This window comes from Chaetura pelagica, unplaced genomic scaffold (assembly GCF_000747805.2).
Source record: "Chaetura pelagica isolate M959 unplaced genomic scaffold, ChaPel_1.0 scaffold248, whole genome shotgun sequence".
NCBI lineage: Eukaryota > Metazoa > Chordata > Aves > Apodiformes > Apodidae > Chaetura > Chaetura pelagica.
This window is the reverse complement of record NW_009954309.1, coordinates 3,569,717-3,592,384: the sequence shown is the minus strand read 5'-3', so window position 1 is coordinate 3,592,384 and position 22,668 is coordinate 3,569,717. Positions and strand designations below refer to the sequence as shown.

Here is a 22,668-nt window from a genome sequence, read left to right as displayed (position 1 = left end):
GAGCTATTGTTTAATCTTTATAGAAGTTAAAACCTACAATACTAGTTCAGACATTTACAGTAACTTCCACTTCTGTGCTAGTTTTCACATATATGTAAAGAGTCAAACAAAACCAGTAATTTACAAACACCACTGTCTCTAAGACAGTGGTTAGTTAGCTTATGGATAAAGAAAAATAAAAGGTGCTGACATAATTTAAGGTCTTGAAATTGGATTATCTTTCATTGTTATATGACACCAATTATTCTAGCCTTGGATCAACAAATTATTGTGGTAAAGCCATCCATATCTCTCAAGCAGGAAGTCAGTTTGGAAGTTGGAGAGAAGGTGGACTTGTCTGATATGTATCTTAGGTTACAGTGGACAAAACACAGTATGGCAAAGCTGGACAACCTGAATCACAGTAAGCAGCAGCATGAGATATTTGTGGGGTTTTGATTAAAGCAAACATTTTTCAAAAAGATGAAAAGTACACAACCTTATCCAATACTTGAAATGTAAAGGTTCTTTTCATTTGCACCTCTGAAGCCCCAGAACACAAACAACAATTATTCATTTTTTTAAAAAAACACATATATTGCACAGCTAGTAGGTGCAATACCAGAACACTGGTATCCATAGCCTAAGGTTTCTATTTTAAACAGCTGTTCCACACTATTCAGAACAACTCCAAGCCAACATTCAAAACCATTAAGAATGGTTTGTGTACATAACCGATCCAAAAGTGTTTCAACAACGTGAGGAAAAAACACAGGCACTTAAGATTATTAGTGCACCAAAAGTTAGAGGCCACAACTGCATGACTATGAACAGTTCAGTACCAATCATGACAAAACCAAACGAGGAGCTCTTCCACTGATCCACCCTAGAAACAAGAACTGCTCACAAAGCCCTGACAAGAGAACCATTCTCAAAACAGTCACCAAACAATACATTTAGAAAAAAAATAATTGCTTCAAAGCCTAATGTAATACAACATAAACTCTGCTTGGTTCAAAAGGTCTAAAGTGTCCAAAATCAAAAGTCCAATTTCTCTTCTCCCCCCCTCCAAAACACCATTACATGCAGTCCATGAAAATCCACGTGTGCAAAGAGTTACAACCCACCTTTAGGAGTGCATCAAAAAATAGGCTGACTATTCAAAATATTATTTTAGTGGAAACTTTACAGCACCATAATTGGAATTCCAAGGGAGTTCAGAATTCTTGTTCTGATAACAAATCAGTTGACACTGTTGACCCTAAAGAACAGAAGAAACATTTTGTGCATTTCCTGGTATCTGAAAGTCACGGAGAGAAGCAATTCTCACCTGTGCCTAAAATCTTACTGTAGTTCAATATGAAATAATCACATTTGTTGGCAATTAGTTCTCCACAATATAGCACTAGTTGTAAATTTGTTAAGTTTGCCAGATTAGGAATGACAAGTTGCTGGTACTTTGCAGAAGTACTTTATGTCTTTTGATTACATTTTTTTTTTTTTTAAACTTGTGCAGTTTGGCCCTCTCTCCTAAGTGATTTACTATCAGGCTTTGAGGAAACGTGTAAGGTCCATTTCTGACCTTCAGCTGAAAGGCAACATAAAATGGGTTATATATACACGTGTGCACAAACACACACACATATATAAAAATCAGTATTCTGGTGGTTGCTTTTTTTTGTTCTCATTTCCTATCATTTTCTTTGGTTCAAAGTCCAAGCAAGGAAATTAGAGGACCGAACAAATGGATCATTCTCCAAACACTTCCATCACTACACGTCACTAACTGGAAGGCTTGCATCATCCAGATCCACAAGGCCAGGATCCTGTTCCTGAGTGCCATTCTTCCTTCGGGGTTCCCAGAGGTCCCTTTCAGTCACTTTGGAAGCTGATTCTCTTGGAGCGACAACCTGGATCTTGTAGCTCCCTGGCTTGGCCTTGGTAAAAGATTCGTGAAATCCTCGCTTCTCCAAGGCAGGGTATTTGGTGTGAGTGTTTGGGACCAGAGGGCTGCTGTGAGGGGCTGTGGAATGTGAGGGGGCTGGGGCTGGGAAGGCAGAACGGAGAGCATGGTTGGGTTCGGAAGAAGACTCGGGATGCTCCTGGAAAAGAAGGACACACGTCAGGTGGTGACACCGACATCAGGTTGGAAAGCTGCAGGTTCAGATTTCACTCTCAGGAGTAAAAACAAACCACCATCAAGACAGAAAACACACAAAGCCAAGCATCAGCCACAGTAGCAGGAGGCAGGAGCTTTCTGAAGGCAGCGTGTTGTTATTAAATGTGAGCTTACAGCAGCATGTGACAGCAACCTCAGCTTCTTCAGCTGAAGACAGTTTCTCAAATCAAGCTCAGCAGCTCTTTACACTTTGTAACACAGGCCAGCAAATTGAGGCTTCTCATTTTACTAAGATGCTAGGTAACCTTTTGAAGATACACACTTTAAAGGCCAATGAAAGTGACATCTTTCAAAGAGAAAAGTGTATTTAAAGTTATTCATGCACATCAGGCACTCATACCTTAAATCCTGAAATAATGCACATTGTTCCCTCTTCTTGGGGTACCTATCTCTAAAATTTGTTCCAGGGACCAAACAAAAATAGTAATTATTTTATGCTATCAAGACTGTGCAACAATTTCCAAAGTTAATGGTCCTAGAGAGGAACCTGATCTTTAAGTTGTTCCTTTTAATTGTCAAGTTATTTATTGTGTTTATTATTGTTAACTGCCATTCTGTTGACCTTTACATAACTCTGTTACACTGATACTGGGAAAATAATCTCCCACCATTTACTTATTGACAGAAACAAGTTCCCAGACTACCTAGGAGTGATTTGGATGCCTGAAGCACAGGAGCAGAGTGTTATTTTAGATGTGCTAGGATATCCTGCCTGACTTCCAGCTGCATCTCCACAGCCAAACATTCCTCAGGTTCTGCATCTTGTCTAACAACTCCCTAAGGATGTCTCAAATACATAGAGTCATAGAATGGTGAAGGTTGGAAGGGACCTCAGAGATCATCAGGTTCCAGTCTCCCTGCCATAAGCAGGGACACCTCCCACCAGACCAGGCTGCACAAGCCTCATCCAACCTGGCCTTGAACACCTCCAGGGATGGGGCTTCCACAACCTCCCTGGGCAATTCCATTCCAGCACCTTCCTACCCTCATGGTGAAGAATTTCCTCCTGACATTTAGGAATATCTAATATCATAGGGATATCTAAGTCCATGCTGGACACAGTGTTAAACGATGAGCCACATGCAGTGAATACTTCACATGCATCAGGAGCTGCTGTCACTTCTGCCATAGCCAGTATTAGTACACAAACTACAGAAATCTAACCCGTGTGTGTACACAAATCCAGTCAGTTTTCAAGCATATTTGTTAGCACAAAATCCATCACAGATATGAGTCCAAAATACAAATATACATTCTAAATGAAATACTTAGTTTTTCATAGCACTTTTCAGAGTTTCTTTTAGAATGTTATGACATGAATTCATAAATTAAATCATCATGGATCCTGCCAACTACTACCGTATTTCTTTTTATAAATCAACTCATGTTATTGGGTGAAGATGTGCCACTCTTTTAGACTTCAGTTTTGTGTCCAGTTTCAGTGACATATTTCACATGATTTACATTGCTGCCTTTCATACTTGGCTTGATACTCCACTTTTAAGAAAAACATTTGCTTCAGGAGAATACAGGATTTAGTGATTTACCTACTAGTCAATAATTTTAGTTCAACAATTACGACAAAAGGGATATTAGGGCAAGATCTCTATAATAAACTTTTTTGCTAAATGCAGCTGAAGGATATTCAAATTTTACTACCCACACTGACTGTAATTTCACAGTTAAGAGACTATGCTGCTATATTATTGCTCTTACGGGGGACTGCTTTGAACAGCGTAGTGATTATACATTACAATGCTTCTATGTTTGAAGTAATAATTCCATGCAGAGACTTCTAAGCCATGCAAATCAGGCTACAAAATTATCCTTCCAATTGCTTGGGTTATGTGGTGCAGAGGTTTTGTGTGCACGCATCTGTATTAGTTTGTGGGTAGCTGAAGTTTAATCTTGCTTTTGCGCAGTTTCAAAGAGGTGTAAAGTAAAATGGAAATATGAACTCTCATGCAAATCCATTTTAATACCTTCCTTTTAAAAACGACATTGTGTGACTTCTGTTTCAATATGCAGGATGCTTTGAAATACAAATGCATGTTTTTGCCTTTTTTAATCTCCAATTATTTTAAAAGGAAAAAAAAAGAGCGCAAACCTGTACGTGACTGATCTCATTTACAAGTTAGTTTTCAGTAATGACAACAGGCAGCATTATTTTTAGGTTTTTACAGTGCAAATTAAGTCTCTAGTCCTAGCCCTCTGTGGAGAAGGCAAGTTTACATGAGAGCCCACATACGTGCTGCATTCACCAGTTCTTGATGTATACCTCTGTATACAAGGATTCGACAGCCTTCTGGCCTGCCGCATCTGGAACACAGTGCAAAGCTAAGATTAGAGTAACCTAGACTTGGGGAAAGAAGAGAAGACAGGGAAAAAAGAAAGAAGTGTTGCAAACAGTCATAGCTAGATTGCTCAGTTAGCCCCACAAAAAACCAAAAGCATACACAAAGAGTCACCTGCATATTTTCATTGCCCCCACAAGAAATAAAATTGATGATAGGAAGTTTTACTTCAAAGCACGAAGCAGCTCCTGGCTGCAAAAAGTAACTGAGAGCTTAGATTGAGCTGACAGAAACATATATCAATGCCAATGCAAGAGCCAGATTTAAATTGTTCTATTTCAGATTATGGGGGTAATGATATATTCAGCTTATTACAAAACATCCCATAGCCAGAGAGGGAAAACCAGAGCTCCAACACCTGAACTGTAAAGCATTTGGTTTGTTAAATCTGGACGTACTTGGAGACACTGTGACACTGCAGTAACCTTCACTGCTCACACGTTGATGTGCTCTGTGCTGAACACCTAACACAGGTAAATGCAAGTAGGTATGAAATGTGGGCATCCACATGGCTCCAAATACTGAGATTTGTCACAGTGCCTCACTCCAGCAATGCCAGATGGTGTTCACACTACATTTCCAACAGCAAAAACTAATTCATGCAAGCAGAGAACTCTTAGAGAAGTTACTTTAAATCTGAATGTGCATCTACAATAAACTACCAGAAAAGAATGACAAGTCAGTTGTGAGAGTTACTAAAAATAAATTAAGATATTGCCATTTGATTGCAAACTTCAGCAACCTCGCAGGAATTTAAAAGTTTCAGCTTTACTTCCCAACTAGTAGCAGCACAGTGACACATCATACTGAGCTGAGAGGAATTTTTCCAGGTTAGCACTTGCATGATCTACGTGTCCAAGACAACACGATGCACATAAAGTTACATACATGTAAGACTAAGATAAGTGCTCAATTAAAAAGGCAAAATATTTTATGCCAACCTATGAAAGTTCATGCAAAGATGCCACATTACTACAGGACAGGAGAGAGGAGAGGAGAAAGGGAGAAACATCTAGAACTTCATGTGTATAAATAAACATCAACTAATCACATTTTCTCTGAGGTTCAGAATAACATACGGAAGCTGCTGATCTTCCAGGTCCCCGTTGTGCTACAATAGCCCCAGAAATTGCTTTTATCCAGCTGTGCATGTCCTCTGGGCTGTCAGCCTGCAGCAAACAACATGCATTATGTGTCACAAAAATCAACTCTCAAGCTCCTCCAGTGTCCTGCCCACCTGCATAAAACTGACAGCCTTCCCTTGCTTTAGTGGTCTGTTATTTAAAGCCACGGGGACTTGCATTTAACCCAGATATTTCTTCACTGGATTTGCTATTGAATGTATATAGTTATATCAGTCATTGGCAAGACTAAGAGGTTTTATGCTATTTGCATCCTCTAGACTCAAAATTTTACTTCCAGGCAACAAAAAAAAATTGAAGTGCCCACAGAAATTCTGACAGGAGATCTGTTGAACCCTCTGAGCAGACTTTGGCCAGTGACAACTTCTGTACTTGGCAGTTCTTGCTGCACTTTTTCTATGAGGTGTTTACTGAAGATTTATGGTCAAATAAAAATCAGCCTCTGTCAGGGGTCAGCTCTACGTACTCTTGGAACAACACACTCCAACAAAGATGCAACAGATTAACAGTGAATACCAAGAGTGCACATATCTGGGATAAAGACAGATGAAAAGCCAAAGCTGTCTCCTAATTAGCTTGCAGCTTTATTAAACTAGCACATCTACCCAGCATGAAATATCTGCAACTTGTCACTTCATTATGTTCAGTTACAGGACAGCTCATAACTTAGCATCTGGCAGTACTGCCTGTGTTAGGCTATCCAGGCCTTTCTGATCCTACACAAGATACTTCCAATGCTATAAGCATCAGATTCCCACCCATCTGGAGAAAGCAAGTCTTTGTGATGTGCATATCCAGATATTTAAAACGTTCTATGAATGCAGGGAATAAAGTGCATATGGATACATGATACCAAACAGATACTGAAATCTAAATGTTGCTGTTCTTCAAGTAGGTATTTTCATGTGGCAACTAACTTGACTGTGAGACCTCAATTACTGTGCACAAAAATTCAGTACTTCAAAATAAAAGATTTGAGCAGATACTACAAAATCTGAAGACCCAAATACCAACAAAATCACATTGGGATTAATTTATTGCTTTCATACAATACCAACATATATGAGTTGCTGTCATATGGAGCATTTTGTATATGCCTCTTTCTGAAACAGGAAAAGCACATTCTCTCTGAAAATCATGGCACAGTTAAATACAATCTTAAAAGCAAACCAGCTTCTTTGCTTTGACTATGAGAGTCTCCTAGTTTTGCCCAAAGTTAAAAAAAAAACAGAAATTACCTGTACATAAAAGGTTCGAGAAGTTGTTACAATTTCAAAGAGATTGTCTCTCATCATTATATCACTGTAAATGAAACACACAAAGATACTTCAACAGTAAGTACAACTTACTATTTCTGAAAGACTCTATGATGTGCAGAGAACCAAAGCATTTTTTGTCTGAAGAACTCTGCATTTCTTTATCACTCTACTGCTGGGTTTTTTGGTAAACACTGACTAGGAAAAGAAAACCAGCATCTCTCACTCATTTTAGTTTCTCACTTTCATTTACCAGTGGCATGTGTGCTACTACATATACTTTTAATTGGAACATTCTAAACCACATCATGCTAAGTTTAGAAATACGTATTGCTTTAGTAAAATTTCTGTCCAACTTCATATATAGATTCTGTTATATCTTTGCAAAGTATTAGTCCTGAACAGTAGCCTGCTAAAAAAAACTACTAGGGAGTCAATTAATCTCTTAGTATGTTGCCATTTGGTGGGAGGGAAACAGCACAAAGAAGAGGGTTCTCATCTAAATACAGACATTTAATATTATAAGATAATGAGACTTAGAGATTTATATAAGCAGAAGAGAGACTCCTAAAATTGCTGCCTCAAATCAGACAGCTCTAACTCATGATATTCCTTTGTTCCACCCTTGTCCAAAGTATTTAAGTTCTACTGGATGTTACAGGTTTGAAACACACACTAATGCAGAACTCTTAGAACCAGTTTTATGCACAAAACTCCTTGCTGTCCTGTAATTGAAGAGCATTACATGCGCATACATCAAATGAAGTTATTAAAAAGTTCTCCATTGTTTCCACCGAGCAGTCCAGCCATGAAAAAAAACATGTACTACATCCCATGTCACCACATCAGTGCTTCTCTGCTCACCTCTGTTTGCATTCCTGAACTTTATGGACCTCCTTAAGTGGTATAACCCTGAGAGGCTCCTTTTCCTGAAAAAAAATTTAAAAGGCAAGAATATTTCAGTAGAGTATATCTAACAAATAGAATATTAGTCAAAAGCCAGAGGTCAGGACAGTTGACAGCAGCAGACTTCTGTGACACAGCAATCACTTATGTAAAAGATGACATCAACCAAAATTTAATTTGCATTTGCAATTAATCAACCAAACATGGCATTTGCAATGAAGAAGATATGAACTGAAGAGGTAAAAAAACCCAAGACATTAATTCACCTTACCATAATGCAGACAACCACCCCTGCCATCTCCCCTAACTAGATAAGAATATTGAATATGGCTTCAAGCAGCTCATTTCAGTAAAATCATTATTGAATGCTGTAAGATGCTCTGTTAATTGTACTGAGTGACGTGACTTTCAATAAGATCAATTATACCCTATATCCAGTGCAGTGAAAACTAACACAAAAAAATAATAAAATCTGTAAGAGAGCAAATATTCTTAAAGAATGAAAATTGTTATTGTAACAAAAGTGTTAAAATTCTGACAAAGTTTCACACAACAGGGACAAAAGTAAGAACACTCAAACAAATACCTTCACTTTTGCCATGACACGGTGCTGTCATACATTATCTTGTTTCCTGTGGCTGTTGCCATAAACACAAACAGCTATTTATTTCACCTCCTAAGGTGTTGTTTTTTTTAAGCAGTGTTACAGTGGACTTTCAGTTGGCTTCAGCTCACAGACAAAACAAGAGCTGCCTGCCCTGGAAAGACTACTTTCTTTATAATTTCTGCTATATACATTTAAGAGATTTATGTTGTTACAGCAAACAGGAAATGTCACCTAAATATAACCATTCTCAAACCTCAGTTTTCATTAGACCACTTGTCTCTACAGCAGATCAAATGCACACATTTTAAAACTCAGTGTTTTCTGCTATTCTGCCTCTCTCCCCTCCCTGTTCTTCCTAGGTTCACTCATCCATTACAATGGAGCTTCCAAAGTAAGACATCAAACATGAACTGCACAATCACTCCTGGAACAGACACCCACTGCAGGGAACACATCACCTCAGAAACTATAATTTTCCAAGGCTGATATTGCCTGTATACCACTGTGCTCCACCTGAAGACTGGCAAGGGCTCTTCCTCAAACTGCAAAAAGGGTATGAAGCAGAGGGATGGACAGGACACTGACCAACCATAACAATAAAATCCCCTGAGTCTACATATTTTTTAATTTAAAATAACCCAACATTTCTTACATTCTTGAGGGCACAGAACTCAGAAACATTTCTACAGATGCAAACCAACATATCTCTGGTTATCTCAAGATACCCAGTAAGAGCCATTTGAAGTACTGGTGAGCAGGCTGGCTGCCAAGACAAACTAACTTCAAGTAAGAGCCACCCTTGACTGAAGATTGGAGCTACTGGTAACTGAAGTCCAACAGAAAGAGGTTTTTACAGTGTTAGGAGTCTGATGCTACACTAGCTGAATACGACCTCCATGCCACAGCCTTCTTAACCACAAAGACATGACAAAAAAAAATTTCCCTGTTTAACTTGTTTTCCTGTCACTGTGCTACTCTCATTAGGAACAGGAGGTGATTAGGGAAACTGAGATGCCATACATAGCTGAAAGAAATCCTTCACCACTTGCAATCTTCAGAATAGAGCACTCTACTTCTTTTTGTGACTGCAGGAGATACATAAAAGCCTGATAAATACATGGTTAAGCTGCTGCAGGTGTTTTCTTCTTGGCGGACTGTGCTCTGTGAAAGTTTTGCTCTTTCCAGTACAGATTAAATGTCTCTCCAACATGTATGTTTCAGATAAGACAGATCCTAATTGTTCAAGAAATATATATGAAACACAATCAGATTTCCTAACCATGGAATTTTTTGATTAACCACTATAACCCAATAAAAGGACACTCTTAACAGGCTGAGAGAATTGGGGCTGTTAAGTCTGGAGAAGAGAAGGCTCCAGGGAGACCTCAGAGCACCTTCCAGTGCCTGAAGGGGCAACAGGAAAGCTGGAGAAGGGTTTTTTACAGGGGCATGGAGTGATAGGATGAGGGGTTATGGCATTAAATTGGAAGAGGGGAGATTTAGGTTAGACATTAGGAGGAAATTCTTTAGTATGAGAGTGGTGAGACACTGCCACAGGTTGCCCAGAGAAGCTGTGGCTGCACCATCCCTGGAAGTGTTCAAGGTCAGGTTGGATGGGGCTTAGAGCAACTTGGTCTACTGGGAGGTGTCCCTGCCCATGGCAGAGAGGGTTGGAACCTGATGATCTTTAAGGTCCTTTCCAACCCCAAACAGTCTGTGATTCTATGATTCTGTATTTTCTATCTATTCAGCACTCACTTCCCTGATAAGGAGATGACTGACTGCTTTCAGTAAAAAACTGAAGCAAGATCTACTTCCCTGTTGTCTGACAGCTGGTCAATCCCAGTACCTTCCTCAAACTGCAGCAAGGGGATATTAGCCTGAAGGACAGAGGACACTACAAGATTTTATACTGTTCAAAACAGTTAAATTGAAAGGGAGTACGATGAAACACCAAGTGTATGCATTTGTATCATCTTTCCAGCATACTCTCACACAGCAGAAGTCTTCATTGAGTTAGAATTTGCTTGTGAGCAATCTGCACTCAGTTTTTTAAAAACAGAGGGTTTACTGTAGACAACGTTGTGTTATGCTGACAGCTTAACAAAGACAATGATGTAAGATCAAGCTCCTGCTACTGTTGCATTCCCTTATTAAAAGTAAAGCAGAAGTTCTCTTAAAAAAGAGCCTGAAATTTGGCTTCTTGACATTTTGCCTCTTAGTTGGCTGCTAAACTCAGTTTTCCTGGATCTATAATATCGTACAACTCAAGAGTTTATTCCTCATATGCAGCTGTTCTCATGTTTAGTAAGTCTGGGATTTCTTACTGGGAAAAACAGACTGCAGTACAAGCCACTTCATTTTTACACAAAGCCTGAAGGCACTTAGCATTTGGTCAAAATTGGTCAAAAGGTTCAAGAGTGGTTAAGTGGATAGCAAAGATCATGAAACCAAAACAAACTTAAAATGTTGCTTATGAACAGCAGATTTCTTGGCCTGTCTTGGCTGCCCTTGTGAAGGAAGTGTATAGGAAAAGATCCCATCAGTTGTATGACAAAACACCCCATAATCCTAACTTTAAACTCTGAACTGCAAGGTTACAGTTCTGTCTCTGCACATTATCATCAGCTGTTTCAGAAACATAATTACATGCAAGTACAAAGTGACTTAAGTTATCAGACATAAATATCAGGGTGACTGCAGAATCTATCCTATTACTCCAGTGCCCTGCAGCCAGGTTCCCAAACAGAAGACAGAAGTCCAGCTTGAGTGACACTAGTAATCTTTTGCTCTTCCCAATCAGGAGAAGTTACTACAGTTCAGAGCTAAGAGTTCAGGATCAGCATAGCACCCTCATGTTTTCTTGCAACTATCAGTGGAAAATAACACACTTTTGGAAACTTACCAGTTCAGACTTGAAATATCCTATTGTGTTTTCATCTAACTGAAAGTATCTTCTCTTCCAGTTCTTCATCTGTTAAAAGAAAAGAAATATGGATGCATTTTTTATATATGCACAAACATACTTACATGTTATATATTAGTTATATATTTATAGAATTATAGTTACAATTCTACTCTGACATTCTCTAATTGCTATTTATAATTGTCCATCTACCATATTTTTAATATATATTACATATTTATTTATATGTCTGGTGTATATATATATGTGTTTTAATGTAGTGCCTCCAAATAATTCAGCAAGACTCAACCCAACCATCTTTCTTGGAAAACTGCAAAAATTTAAAAATCTGGAAGCTATTGTTTTTTATTTTAAGAACTTTTCAACCATCTCCACTGAAACTGTAGCAACTCAACAACACAAATACCCTGCAAGAAATGTTAAAAGACAGTGCAGTTAAGGTTTCCAGTTCTTTTAAAAAAAGGCATGTTACAAAAAGAAGCTTCATAATCCAAGATCAAATGAACCTGAGAAGTCACAAAGTACATGTATCTTGCTTACTCTGAACTATCTGTTCTCTCTTTTAGCCAGGCAACATGTGAATAGCTCCACTTGTATTAATCAGTCTGCCAAGTTGTCCAATTCTTCCTCTGAACTGAAAAAAATCACTTTTTTCTAAACATTTTGGTGAATTAAAAAGCATGCAGGCATTGAACTTCTGCCTTAATTTAGATACTTCTAGTAAGTGCAATAAAGATCTTTACAGAACTGTAGAACAGAACTCCTAACTAATTCACTAACCAGAATGTGAAAGTCTGTGCACACAACTTTTCCTCTACAAAACAGCTCCAACCATGTAACACTGATGCAAGTTATGAAAAGAACCAACACAGACACACAAATTACATGCTACTGAAGAGTCAGTTTTATCTTTAGCCATCCTTAACCTTGTCAGTAGTGCTGAAGTTATTAGTAATTTTATTTTTTTTTGTTTAATAATCTACCTGAGAAGTACAACTACCATCTTAAGATCTTTGCTCTTCATTAGTGAAACAAACTGATCTCAAATACTTACCACTGCTCCTTGTTTTACACAGTAGCCAGCTTTGATAATAGCATTATCTGGGGGATGCTTAGCAGTAAAATAATGAAGGTGACTTTGTGACCGTTTCAAATAATTCCTATCGCTCCCTTCACTGCACTCACTGATTTCTTCTTTCTAGAAAAAAGCAGGAAAGTTCAGAATATTCTGTTTTTTCAAAAGGTAAAAGAATAACTATACTAGTTAGAATAGGGAATAACTGGATCATCCCATGTTCACAAACCCCATTTCCAATTTGTCTGAAAGGACAAAATGTTTCAACTTATTTCTAGAGGCAACTAATGAGACTCCCCAAGGACTCTGAGTACTTACAAGCTCCATTTAGAAACTACACTAAGAAAGTGCTGAATATTCTCAAACAATATGTACAGACACTCAATGAAGAACGTTAGACCTAAAAAGAAGATATATGCATGTATTTAGTGCAAACTCTTAGCGTGGCTTTTAGGGCAAAACACCGGACGTAGCTACAGAAAAGAAAAAACTGTTTCTAGCATTGTAAGACACATCAGAATTCACTACATTTTTAAACGCAGTTCAGATATATACATGTCATTTACATCCAGCAGCAGATACAGGTCTGTATCTTTAATGCTGCATAGATTCTTCTTCCATGAGCTTGTCCAGTCTCTAAAACTCAGAAAAGTTTCTTGCATCCATGTCCCCTTTCATGAGTACCTCATGTTTCGTTACTCACTGAGAGAACTCATTCCCTTTGTTTCACTTGGTTGCACTATCAGCTTTGTTTAAAAGCCCATAGGTCTCACAGTGGAAAAGAAAGTTTACAGCATCCACTTCTGCCAGTCACGGTTCTGTAGAGCTCCTGCACCTTGCAGTTATTTCTTCTGCACACAGCAGAATGCTAGCCCACCCATATGAAGATCATCTCACATGGACCAATCATCCTCAAAACCTTTCTCTGAGCCTTTCTAGATCTAGTTTTTAAGAGGAAAACCAAACCTGGATTCCAAGTCAAAGACAGAACTTATACAGCAAAGATATTTTCTGGTTTGCTCCCAAGTGTAAACTCCTCTGAGCAAGGGGAGAAGCTGACAGCTATATTGTGACACAGAACCTATCGTCCCTCACCTGTCAAACAACAAAGCTTCCTCTAACAGACAATACCACGTTTGTTCTAAGGGTATTACCTGGGTAGGTGTAATGATAGGAACACCACCAACTATTTCTGTCCTGTAAGACACTTGCTTCTTTCCAGCTGGGCTTTCAGCTTGGCGATTTGCATTATCCATTTGACACAGAGGATCAGACTGCTTTGGTACCTGAAAGTGAAAGATGATAATGAACATAAAGAATTTTATGAAGACATTAATTAAAAAGCCCTAATTCATTATTCTAGCATTTTTTATTTGTCTTCAGGATTTAACAAATGCTAATTAGTAAAATTTGTAAAATGAAAGTTTGTTGCAATGGCTACTCTTAAGTTCTCAGAAGAAAACTGGTGCCAAGAAAGACATTTCACCAGGTGTCTCAATCTGAAAAACCAACTCCCCGCTTTGCCATAAGTGCTATACTGGATCTTCAAGAAGCACTGCTAACTTGCTGAAGAACTAGTTCCTCATTTTTCACATCCTTTCAGTTTTAGTAAGAAGTGCTTTAGACTGGAGATGCCCCACTGCCTGTGGAGCAAGCACAGGAGGGCCATGAACACAAAGCTACAGTATTGAGACTTTTGTCAAACAGGATGCCCAACCAGCATGGCATTTACATGGCATTCCAGTCCCTGGCACGAAGACTGTGTGCGCTGCCTCCATCAATCCTACTTACACTGCTGAATTCTGTCCACAATGACCCCACCTATTTCTATCATTACCTATCAGATAATTATCTCAAGTGTGGAACTAAAGCAATCAAAACACCAAGGCAATTTAATTTCCCCAGTAAGTGTCTTGAGCTTAAATGTTTTACTCAAATTTGTGCAAGAAGTAAACATCTGTAAGCTAAGACATTTTCATTTCATTTTCATTTTCCTTTCACCCCTAACATTAAACCAGTAAATCTGAAGTGACTTTAACAAGAAGAGATCAAGAGTTTCATACCAAAATATCCTAGTCACCAACCTATTGGATATTTACACAGGACACGCAAATTCCTTCTGAAAGAAGGGACACCCAAACTGTCTCTACACAGCGTGTTACCATGCAAGACTTTGGCACATTCACAACTGGAAATTGAACTGACACAGACACAAACAAAGCTACTTTATAGTCTGCTGCAATTCTAGTTCTATGCCCAGCACCGCTTCATTTACAAACAAACTGCCTGCAAAGAAGCACAAAGAGTCCTGAGAGCACAAACGCCAGGGGCTGGTAGCTGCAGCTGTATTGGGTAAGTGCTTCAGCTGTCAAACTCCTTCTTAAAAATGTTACAGATCAAACCCACAACCACCTTCTCATATGAGTGCATTTTCAAACAGTACTCATAAATAGGCACACAATGTGCCAGGCTGCAAAGGTCCAGAGCTATTTTGAAATTATCAGCACTCGGAGGACTAAAAAAATGAGACGAATTTTGGAGGGCAACATTCCACAGCAAATAAGGCTCATATGAAAATTAAATAATACTGATTATTTTATTAAATAACTGGCCATAATAAATAACCTCTGAGCAGATTACCAGTTCAAAGGCTTGGTCTTTCAAAGACAAAAAGTACTAATAATTTCACCAGCCATTTAGAATGCAAGTTGAACACAGGATAAACAGCTTTCAGACTCCATTCTAATTTGATACAATTAATTCTTTATTCACTCAATTCCTTGAACTGGAAGCAATTCAAGCATGGCTGTGGTGTGTCCTCCTTACAAAAAAACCAAGTGAGAAAGCTTTGTGGTTTTGGTTCATTTATTTATTATTAGTAGCAATGTTTCCAAAGAAATGGCTAGGTTAAAACAATACAAGCAACTCATGGAAACCTCTTCAGGTAACCTAAAACTGAGAAAATTACTGACAACAAATACAAATGACCACCCTCATGCCCAGAACCCCTCCTTTGTTATGGTATGCTCTCAAAACAAGTTCATGTCACCACTTCCCCAAAACTGGACAGAAAAAACCCTTTAACTTCTGCCTCCTGAAAAAAAACTGAGGTAATGCATTTTTCTATCACGTGATAACAAGCTGTCCTTGTTAAAGTAATTTAACACTTATCAAAAGAATGCATTCATGTTTCCTTGAATGGATGTTACTTGAAATCAGGAGAGAGCCTTTGGAACAAGTCATGATGTGTTTGCTCCTTATTTTAGTGATACTTAGAGAAACTTTTTGCACCAGGCAAATGTATGTGCATCTTTTCACTGCTTGCAAGTGTCTTCTGGATGTTTCAATGAATAGCAAATGTATGTGGGTCATTTTAAATTATTAGAGATGATCATCTGCTTTCATGAAAAAGATAATCATATTTTTGTCTAATTTCCAAAGCAAAAAGTAAAATTAACTCATTTTTAGGGGAAATTCTGCACAGTTTCTCCAAGTTTTGGACATCCAAGCTGAGACTTTTTGTAAAGATAAAAAGACTATTCTCGCATAAAAAATGGCAGCAAAGTTACATAGAAGAACCATTTGAAAGAACTGGTAAATACCAACTCAACCACTTACTGTGATTTTGGTAGCTTTGTTCAGAACATTAACCCATTCAACAAGGTCCTGCTGATCATTGGCTTGTAGAAAGTATTTTCTCATCCCTGCATTCATAACTGTTAAAAACCATTATGAAAAGTTAACAATACTGAAATTTAAGAGCAAACTTAATACCATGATAAAAATAATGGATATGGAAAAAATCCAGTTCAAGTATTTAAGATCTCTGCTGTACTTCTTTTTAGAAAGTCATCTTAAGATACATACATCCACTTGACAGGCTGACTTTATTCTAAAAAACCTTTTTGTTTTTAAAGCTCTCCACTTAAATGGTATCAGACAGAATCTGTTAAATTATTTTTATTACATGGAAATACAGATTTGAATTTTATCAGAGTTTTCTACAGCTACTTGTCTCATTTTCCCTAAGCACTAGTTTTATACTGGGGGACTACTTCAGTTTCCTTTTAATCCTTTTTAATCTGTTACCCTTTGCAACAAACTCATTTGTGTCACTGATCATTTTTTTTTAATTTGTTGAAAAATCAGTATTGATTACTAAGCTTATGACACCCAGGACCAAACAAATTTCAAATAGCCAGAAAATAAACTTTACCTTGGTGACTTGGTTAAGAAAGCATTATTTTTTGTAAATCTATATATCTACCTCGCAAAAATCTAGCATAGCTTTATCCAAAAAGGACAAATATATTTCTGTGTAACAGGAAAAAAAAAAGAAGTCACAGCTATTTTTCCTCACAATCTCTAAAAACTTATCCTACAATTAGTTTCAAGGTGAACAGTGACTAAGACCTTTCCAGAACTGAGACATTCAGCTAAAGTTTGAACAGATTTTGCTGCTCTACCTGTAACATAACAGTTCTTCAGCTCATTACTAACAGTAAACATCTGCCATAAATAGGTAATTTTGACTCTTCTGTCATCTTTCTCCCCAAAGTGAATGGTTCAAAGCAAACATTATTAGATGCAAATATAAATTCAAAATACGGAATGATGTATACAGTATGATGAGCTGACTGAAACAGCAACTTCTGCTATTTAAATAGAAAGACAAAAGATGTATTTTTTTCCTTTAAAAAGTATCAAAAACACTTTCATAACCAGAAATATTAGAAGCTTTGAGCAGCATCTTAGTGGTCACTGACAAGAGCCACTTTACAAGTGATGGTGACAAACACTTTCATACACATGTGCAGAGGAATCTGCAGGTGGCACTAAACTGACACACCAGGTGCCACTCCAGAATCCCTGGAGCTTTTCATATGGGGTGAATCACCCAGTGTTTCATGAGCTCCAAGACACAGACTGCACATGTCCAGTGGAGCTGCCTTCTTTGGGCCTGTATAACACCACACGTGGCAAAGGACACCTCAACTGTCACAAAACCTCCAGGCTGCATTTCTAAAACCCTAAGGGGAATGCAGCTGTAAAGAATGGGTATTCATAAACACAGAAGAATCTGATTACAGTCTCTACATGTACTACTGTGAATGTGAAAAAAATCTGGAACAATCGTAAATTTTGGATAAATTACTTTAAAAATCTTTAAAAAGACCTTAAGGGTCTTTTTTGATTATCTAAAGCTTTATTCAAGTTTTAAAAAGTTTAAGTACCAATAAACCTGGCAGGTATTCCAAACAAATTTTTTCTTTGGCTCAGCAATAGAGGCTGAAATTTATCATTAAGAGGATTGGCTGACAGCTTTTTTAGATCAATTAAATCAACTCTTCTACCAGTTATACAGATGTAACATAATTAAATTATTTGCCTTCATAGCTGACAGGCATGCCATGTTTCTGAAAACACCCAACATTTTTTATTACCTTGTTAATGCCTCAAAAATTTCAAACATCTGAAAAACAGCTCCTACCTACTCCTCATCAAGCTGCAATATGAAAAGCCATAAAACACCTTATGAAGAAGCTGTATTTCCCTCACATTAAACAGTACAATACAAGGCATTTTTAAAAAATACACCATCAGGTCTATCTAGTAACTGAATTGCAGAACATTATCTTGGATTCAAACTTCTGAAGAAAGTACTTGATGCACCTGCAGCATGTAGGGACTTACCAAAACAGAATTCTGCCTTTGGCCTCAGCTTAGTTGCATCACTAACCTAGTAGGGAAATGAAGATTATAAATGCCACTGTGCACACAAAAGAAACAACAGATATCACAGTATTTTTCTCTCTCTTTCAAGTGGCTAAATTTGAAGATGAGCAGCATAGCAAGATTGTAAAGAATAAAGATATAGAGATATAATTACAAAATGCTACATAAAATTTAGCCGAAGATGTGCAATGTATGGTAAGAAGGCAACTTAAACCGTATGTTCTGATGCCTTAAGGATTCATTTCCAAACACTGAAAACAAGACTTCTACTTGCATTTTGAAGTTCTGCATCTCAACTAAACTACAAATTCAAGGACATTTCATACTGTCAGGGACATTGGAGGTATTTTGGTTCATTAAAACTTTTCTTCAGGAGTCTCTGAAGTGTGTCTGTGTTGTGAGAGGAGAGAAGCAGGTGTCCTGTTTTCCTGTTTAGAGAGGCACTGCCAACCTTCACATTATAAAGCACTTCTGTCAAGGGTGGGGGAGAAGGCAAAGCAGTCCCTCATATCAAAACTTAGGTTTTTTTATTTGCCAGAAACACAAAACACACACTACATGACAAGAACACCCATGGAAAGGTAAACAGAGCCTCCACTTGAGCTGCCTCCAAAGCTGCACACAGGTGCAAAGGCACAGGTCACCACTCCTGCTCCCATTGAAACTGAGACACAAGATTTCAGATTCCTTAAGATGACAATTGTGAGTTTGGGGCACAGTAAGCACAGAAGGAACAAAAAACAGGAAGGACAAAAGTAGGTCTCCACAGATATGTCTGTACTTCAATAGCCAGCAATCATACCTTTTACAAGAATTGCAACAAAACCCACCAGAACAAGGAAGGTGGGAAAGTACAGTATGACAACAAGGAAAGCAAAGGAAAAATTAGAAACCAGCAGAAGAGAAGGTAAATTGTTTTTCTCCACTTATTTGTTAATGCAGCATCTGCTGCAAGTTTAACAATAGAGACTTTCTGAGTTCAGTTTTATTCAGACGTATTTGGAAGGGTGTATATACAGAGTGTAATGAACTACGTATTTCCTAGAAATGTTTATGTTCTTGCACACAATCACCCCAAAAGACTTATCTTCCACCTCACAAAGGGTCTCTTTTATCCAAGACCAACTGGAATTAAAATACTCAAAGAACTGAAAAATACAGTTCAGAAATATTCATTTTATGCAGAACAGAATTGCCATTTGAAATCACAGAACAAACCTAGGCAACACAGCTATTAGTCTGCTCCTTTTCTAGCCTGATACTATTGCAGTGCTGGCAACACTTCTCTAGAAGTCAGGAGCAGCACACAAGCAAAATGCTTTCCATGTACTACATGGGGCATTTAATATTGTCTACAGTTGAGGGCTCCAGAAGCAGTAATCAGTCGTTATGGCCAAAAATTTAGCAACAAGTGTCTTACATATTATCTTACCTTTGAAATATAGGTAAGTTTAATGACTCCAACAGGTGGGGATCCTGAGGGAAGGTTCTGAAACAAATCATATGTTACAAATCACAGTCAGTGTTTACACATAAAAAGCTAATAATACCACAGACAAAAAGAAAACCCTAGGTGTTTGTATAGACAATACACAATGTATGCTTGAAACAGGATCTAAACTACTTGTTTATTATACACACATCTGTTAATCAACTAAAAACAGAAAGACTGCTAGGAACAATACAAATAGTAATTGTTTCAGAGGTTCATGTATTTTCCTAGAGGAAAAGGATTCTTGCAGTTCTGCATCCAGGAAATCCGGAGAGAACACTTTTTCCTTAACAGATGTTGGAGTCTTATGTATTTTGAGCATGGCAGGCGGAAGGGACAAGAAGGGACAAGAAGTGACATTCATACATTATGGCAGATACTTCAAAAGGCCATTTCACATATTTTCCAAAACAGATTGAAAAATCAGTCTTATCATTTAATATAAAAGTTATTTCAGGGAGAGATCGTGGTACTTCCTATAGTTGCAGTTAATAGATCTACAACTCAGAAAGGAGTTGTCTGTTGGCTATATACATCCATGTATGTATATATATACATATACACTAGTCTTAACATTTACACTACTATTCACCATCAGCTAATAACCAAGAAATACAACAGATAAAGAAGTGAGCACCACAAACCACGGTTACCTTCATTATTAACTGTTTCTGACAAAATGGGCTTTGTAATTTTTTTTCCTTTAAATAGAGCACCGTTTTCCATCTACTTTTTTCCATTGCAATTTTTACTTTCAAAAGGACTCCTTATGTTACAGTATCATTCTTCCCACTACAGGCCTCCCTGGAGACCCTAAGAGTGGTTCTGCATCTGCTTCCTGGGCCTCTCCATTATTTCATAGTGCCTTATGAACTTCTGCATCACAAAAAGGAGCCCAATGCTACCCACATACTCAGAAAGACAGACAAATAATTGGATTATATTCCATTCATATTTCAAAGGTAAGAACTAGGTCAGGTTTACTATAGACAGGTAAGACTGAAATAATAAAAAAGTCATCTCATTCTGCCCAAATAAAACATTTTAAGTTTTGCTTTATCAGAACGATTTTGATCCCAGCATACACCAGTTTTATGTTCTTTATTAAGATAATAAAGTGTGGTGAATGGTGGCTTAAAAACACTGTTTCTTTGAACAGGTGAACTGATTTTCACAGACACAAATAGAGAACTTCTATCAGCAACAAAGGGCCCAGTGAAATTCTACACAAACCATAGACTCATCCTACGTGAAGAATTTAATCCCTTGAAGGATTAAGAATGGTCTCCACATAGTGACTCTACAAAAGCTCTGTAGTTCTTCAAAACCAAAGCAGCAATGGAAGAAAAAAATCAACAAGATTCAACTTTATCATTAAAAAATAAAGATAAGTTTAAACTAAAAACTTTAAAAGGTATGCACTGCAAGTATCATTAGTCTTAAAACTTTTGATGAACAGCAATTTCTCTGGCAATTCAAGTTTCTGCTCAGGTTGTATCACAGGAGAAATTGAAGAAAAGAACTGCTTCTTATCACTCATTGAGATCAAACATTGTAAGTCTCTTGTTATTTTTTTTTAACTCCTCAGTAAGAATTCCTGAATGCTTCAGTCACAAGTCACATTCATTGAACTAGACATTGTTTAATTTTTTTTTTCCATTTGTTCCTTTGAACAGCAGACCTCAGCATTTGAACTGTGGCCTTCCTGACAGAATGGTATACAAGCAGTCTTCTGGCAGACAGTTGTCAGCTGACCTAGATCCTACTCTTCCACTGTCTGTTTCCAAACCCATAGCAATTATCTGTCCTCCCCTCAGCTAGAAAACACACTGATACACATACATTGTAAAAGTAGCTTTCACAGACAGGATGCTGTCCATCAGGATGGATACAAGCTTTCCTCACTCATAGATCCTTCACACTGTATTGAAATTTCAAGTATCATTAGAAATTGCTTCTCAATGACTGATTCTGTTGAGGTAAAGTAATAGGAGACAGCTGACTCATGCAGTGCAAGAACAACTCCTACTTCCACATAAGCTTAAAGGTGAATCAAAAGATTTGTGCAGTGAAGCTAGCTGTGATTGGGCTCCTCTGGTTGTATTATACAGCATTACCCAGCACCTGTAAGAACCTGCAGTGCTTGCTCAAAGCAACTAATAAAAAATGAATACAACACATTAATATAACCCATGACTGATTTATATGTGGGGATCAAATTCAGATTCCTTCATGATCCCTAAATCTCCTGTCAAAACTTAAGATTCTGCATGTTGGCAACTCATTCCTGTTCAAGTTGGTTTTAATATTTTACTATTAAATGCAACTGGTAACATTTATAGAAAGATGAACTATTTTTTTTTAATAGACTGCATATATTGGCAGAGAAAAAACACTAAGCTACACAAGTGAAATAATTTTATAAATCAATTTTTTTCCCCTAGCTTCCAGGTCCATAAGCTAAGATGACACCCCATTTTTCTTACATAAATTTGTTTTAAAAATCTGAAAAACTGGAAACTGATAGAAGACAGGAAACTACTGCCAAGAACATCTCACCTGTGGGTTATCCATGTACCAGACCAGACTGTCCTCTCGTGTGTCCAGAATGAAATACCGCCGCAGAAATTTCCCACTATTCTCATTTTCTTCAATATCTAGGAAACCACAAATGCGATTCTGACGATCCACATAAGGCATTTCTGACCCTGAACATCACACTGAAAAACAAAAAGCACAGAAGTGAAGCCAAGTTCCTCGTTACTAATTTTAAGACTGTTCTGTGTCTACCCGTGACATTTTCAGAAGTTTCAACTAGTGGCTTCAAGAAGTTTCTACAGAAGAATAAGCGAAGCATAGCTGTTTCCCCCCCACTACCACTGAATTTTAGACAGGTCTTTCTTACTCCTTTGAAGCATGTACTTAAAATACTTAACTCCCCAAGTGCAAAGATATAAGTGGCAAACAGCAGATGAGCATCAAGATTAACTTTTACAAGATCACCGCAGAATAAGCA

The 22,668-nt window shown here is 37.7% G+C and overlaps 1 protein-coding gene across 1 annotated transcript; it reads right to left on the bottom strand.

The window, feature by feature from the left end:
- Positions 1 to 1,653: 1,653 nt before the first annotated feature.
- Positions 1,654 to 22,366, bottom strand: PLEKHA1 (pleckstrin homology domain containing, family A (phosphoinositide binding specific) member 1). Its single transcript, XM_010003977.1, has 11 exons — positions 22,212 to 22,366; positions 19,593 to 19,649; positions 18,119 to 18,164; positions 16,043 to 16,140; positions 13,579 to 13,710; positions 12,404 to 12,547; positions 11,329 to 11,397; positions 7,775 to 7,839; positions 6,893 to 6,956; positions 5,592 to 5,681; positions 1,654 to 2,081 (listed from the first exon to the last, which is right to left on the bottom strand). Exons 1-11 carry the CDS (start codon positions 22,350 to 22,352, stop codon positions 1,752 to 1,754), a joined length of 1,236 nt encoding a protein of 411 aa, XP_010002279.1. The 5' UTR covers positions 22,353 to 22,366; the 3' UTR covers positions 1,654 to 1,751.
- Positions 22,367 to 22,668: the final 302 nt, after the last annotated feature.

Excerpts from the sequence above, each read along its gene's own strand:
- PLEKHA1 (XM_010003977.1), bottom strand. The coding sequence starts at position 22,352 with ATGCCTTATGTGGATCGTCAGAATCGCATTTGTGGTTTCCTAGATATT. Across the intron at positions 13,711-16,042 it reads ACAAAGCTACCAAAATCACA|GTACCAAAGCAGTCTGATCC; the intron begins GTAAGTGGTTGA and ends TTTCACTTTCAG. Across the intron at positions 7,840-11,328 it reads GATATTTCAAGTCTGAACTG|GAAAAGGAGCCTCTCAGGGT; the intron begins GTAAGTTTCCAA and ends ATTTTTTTTCAG.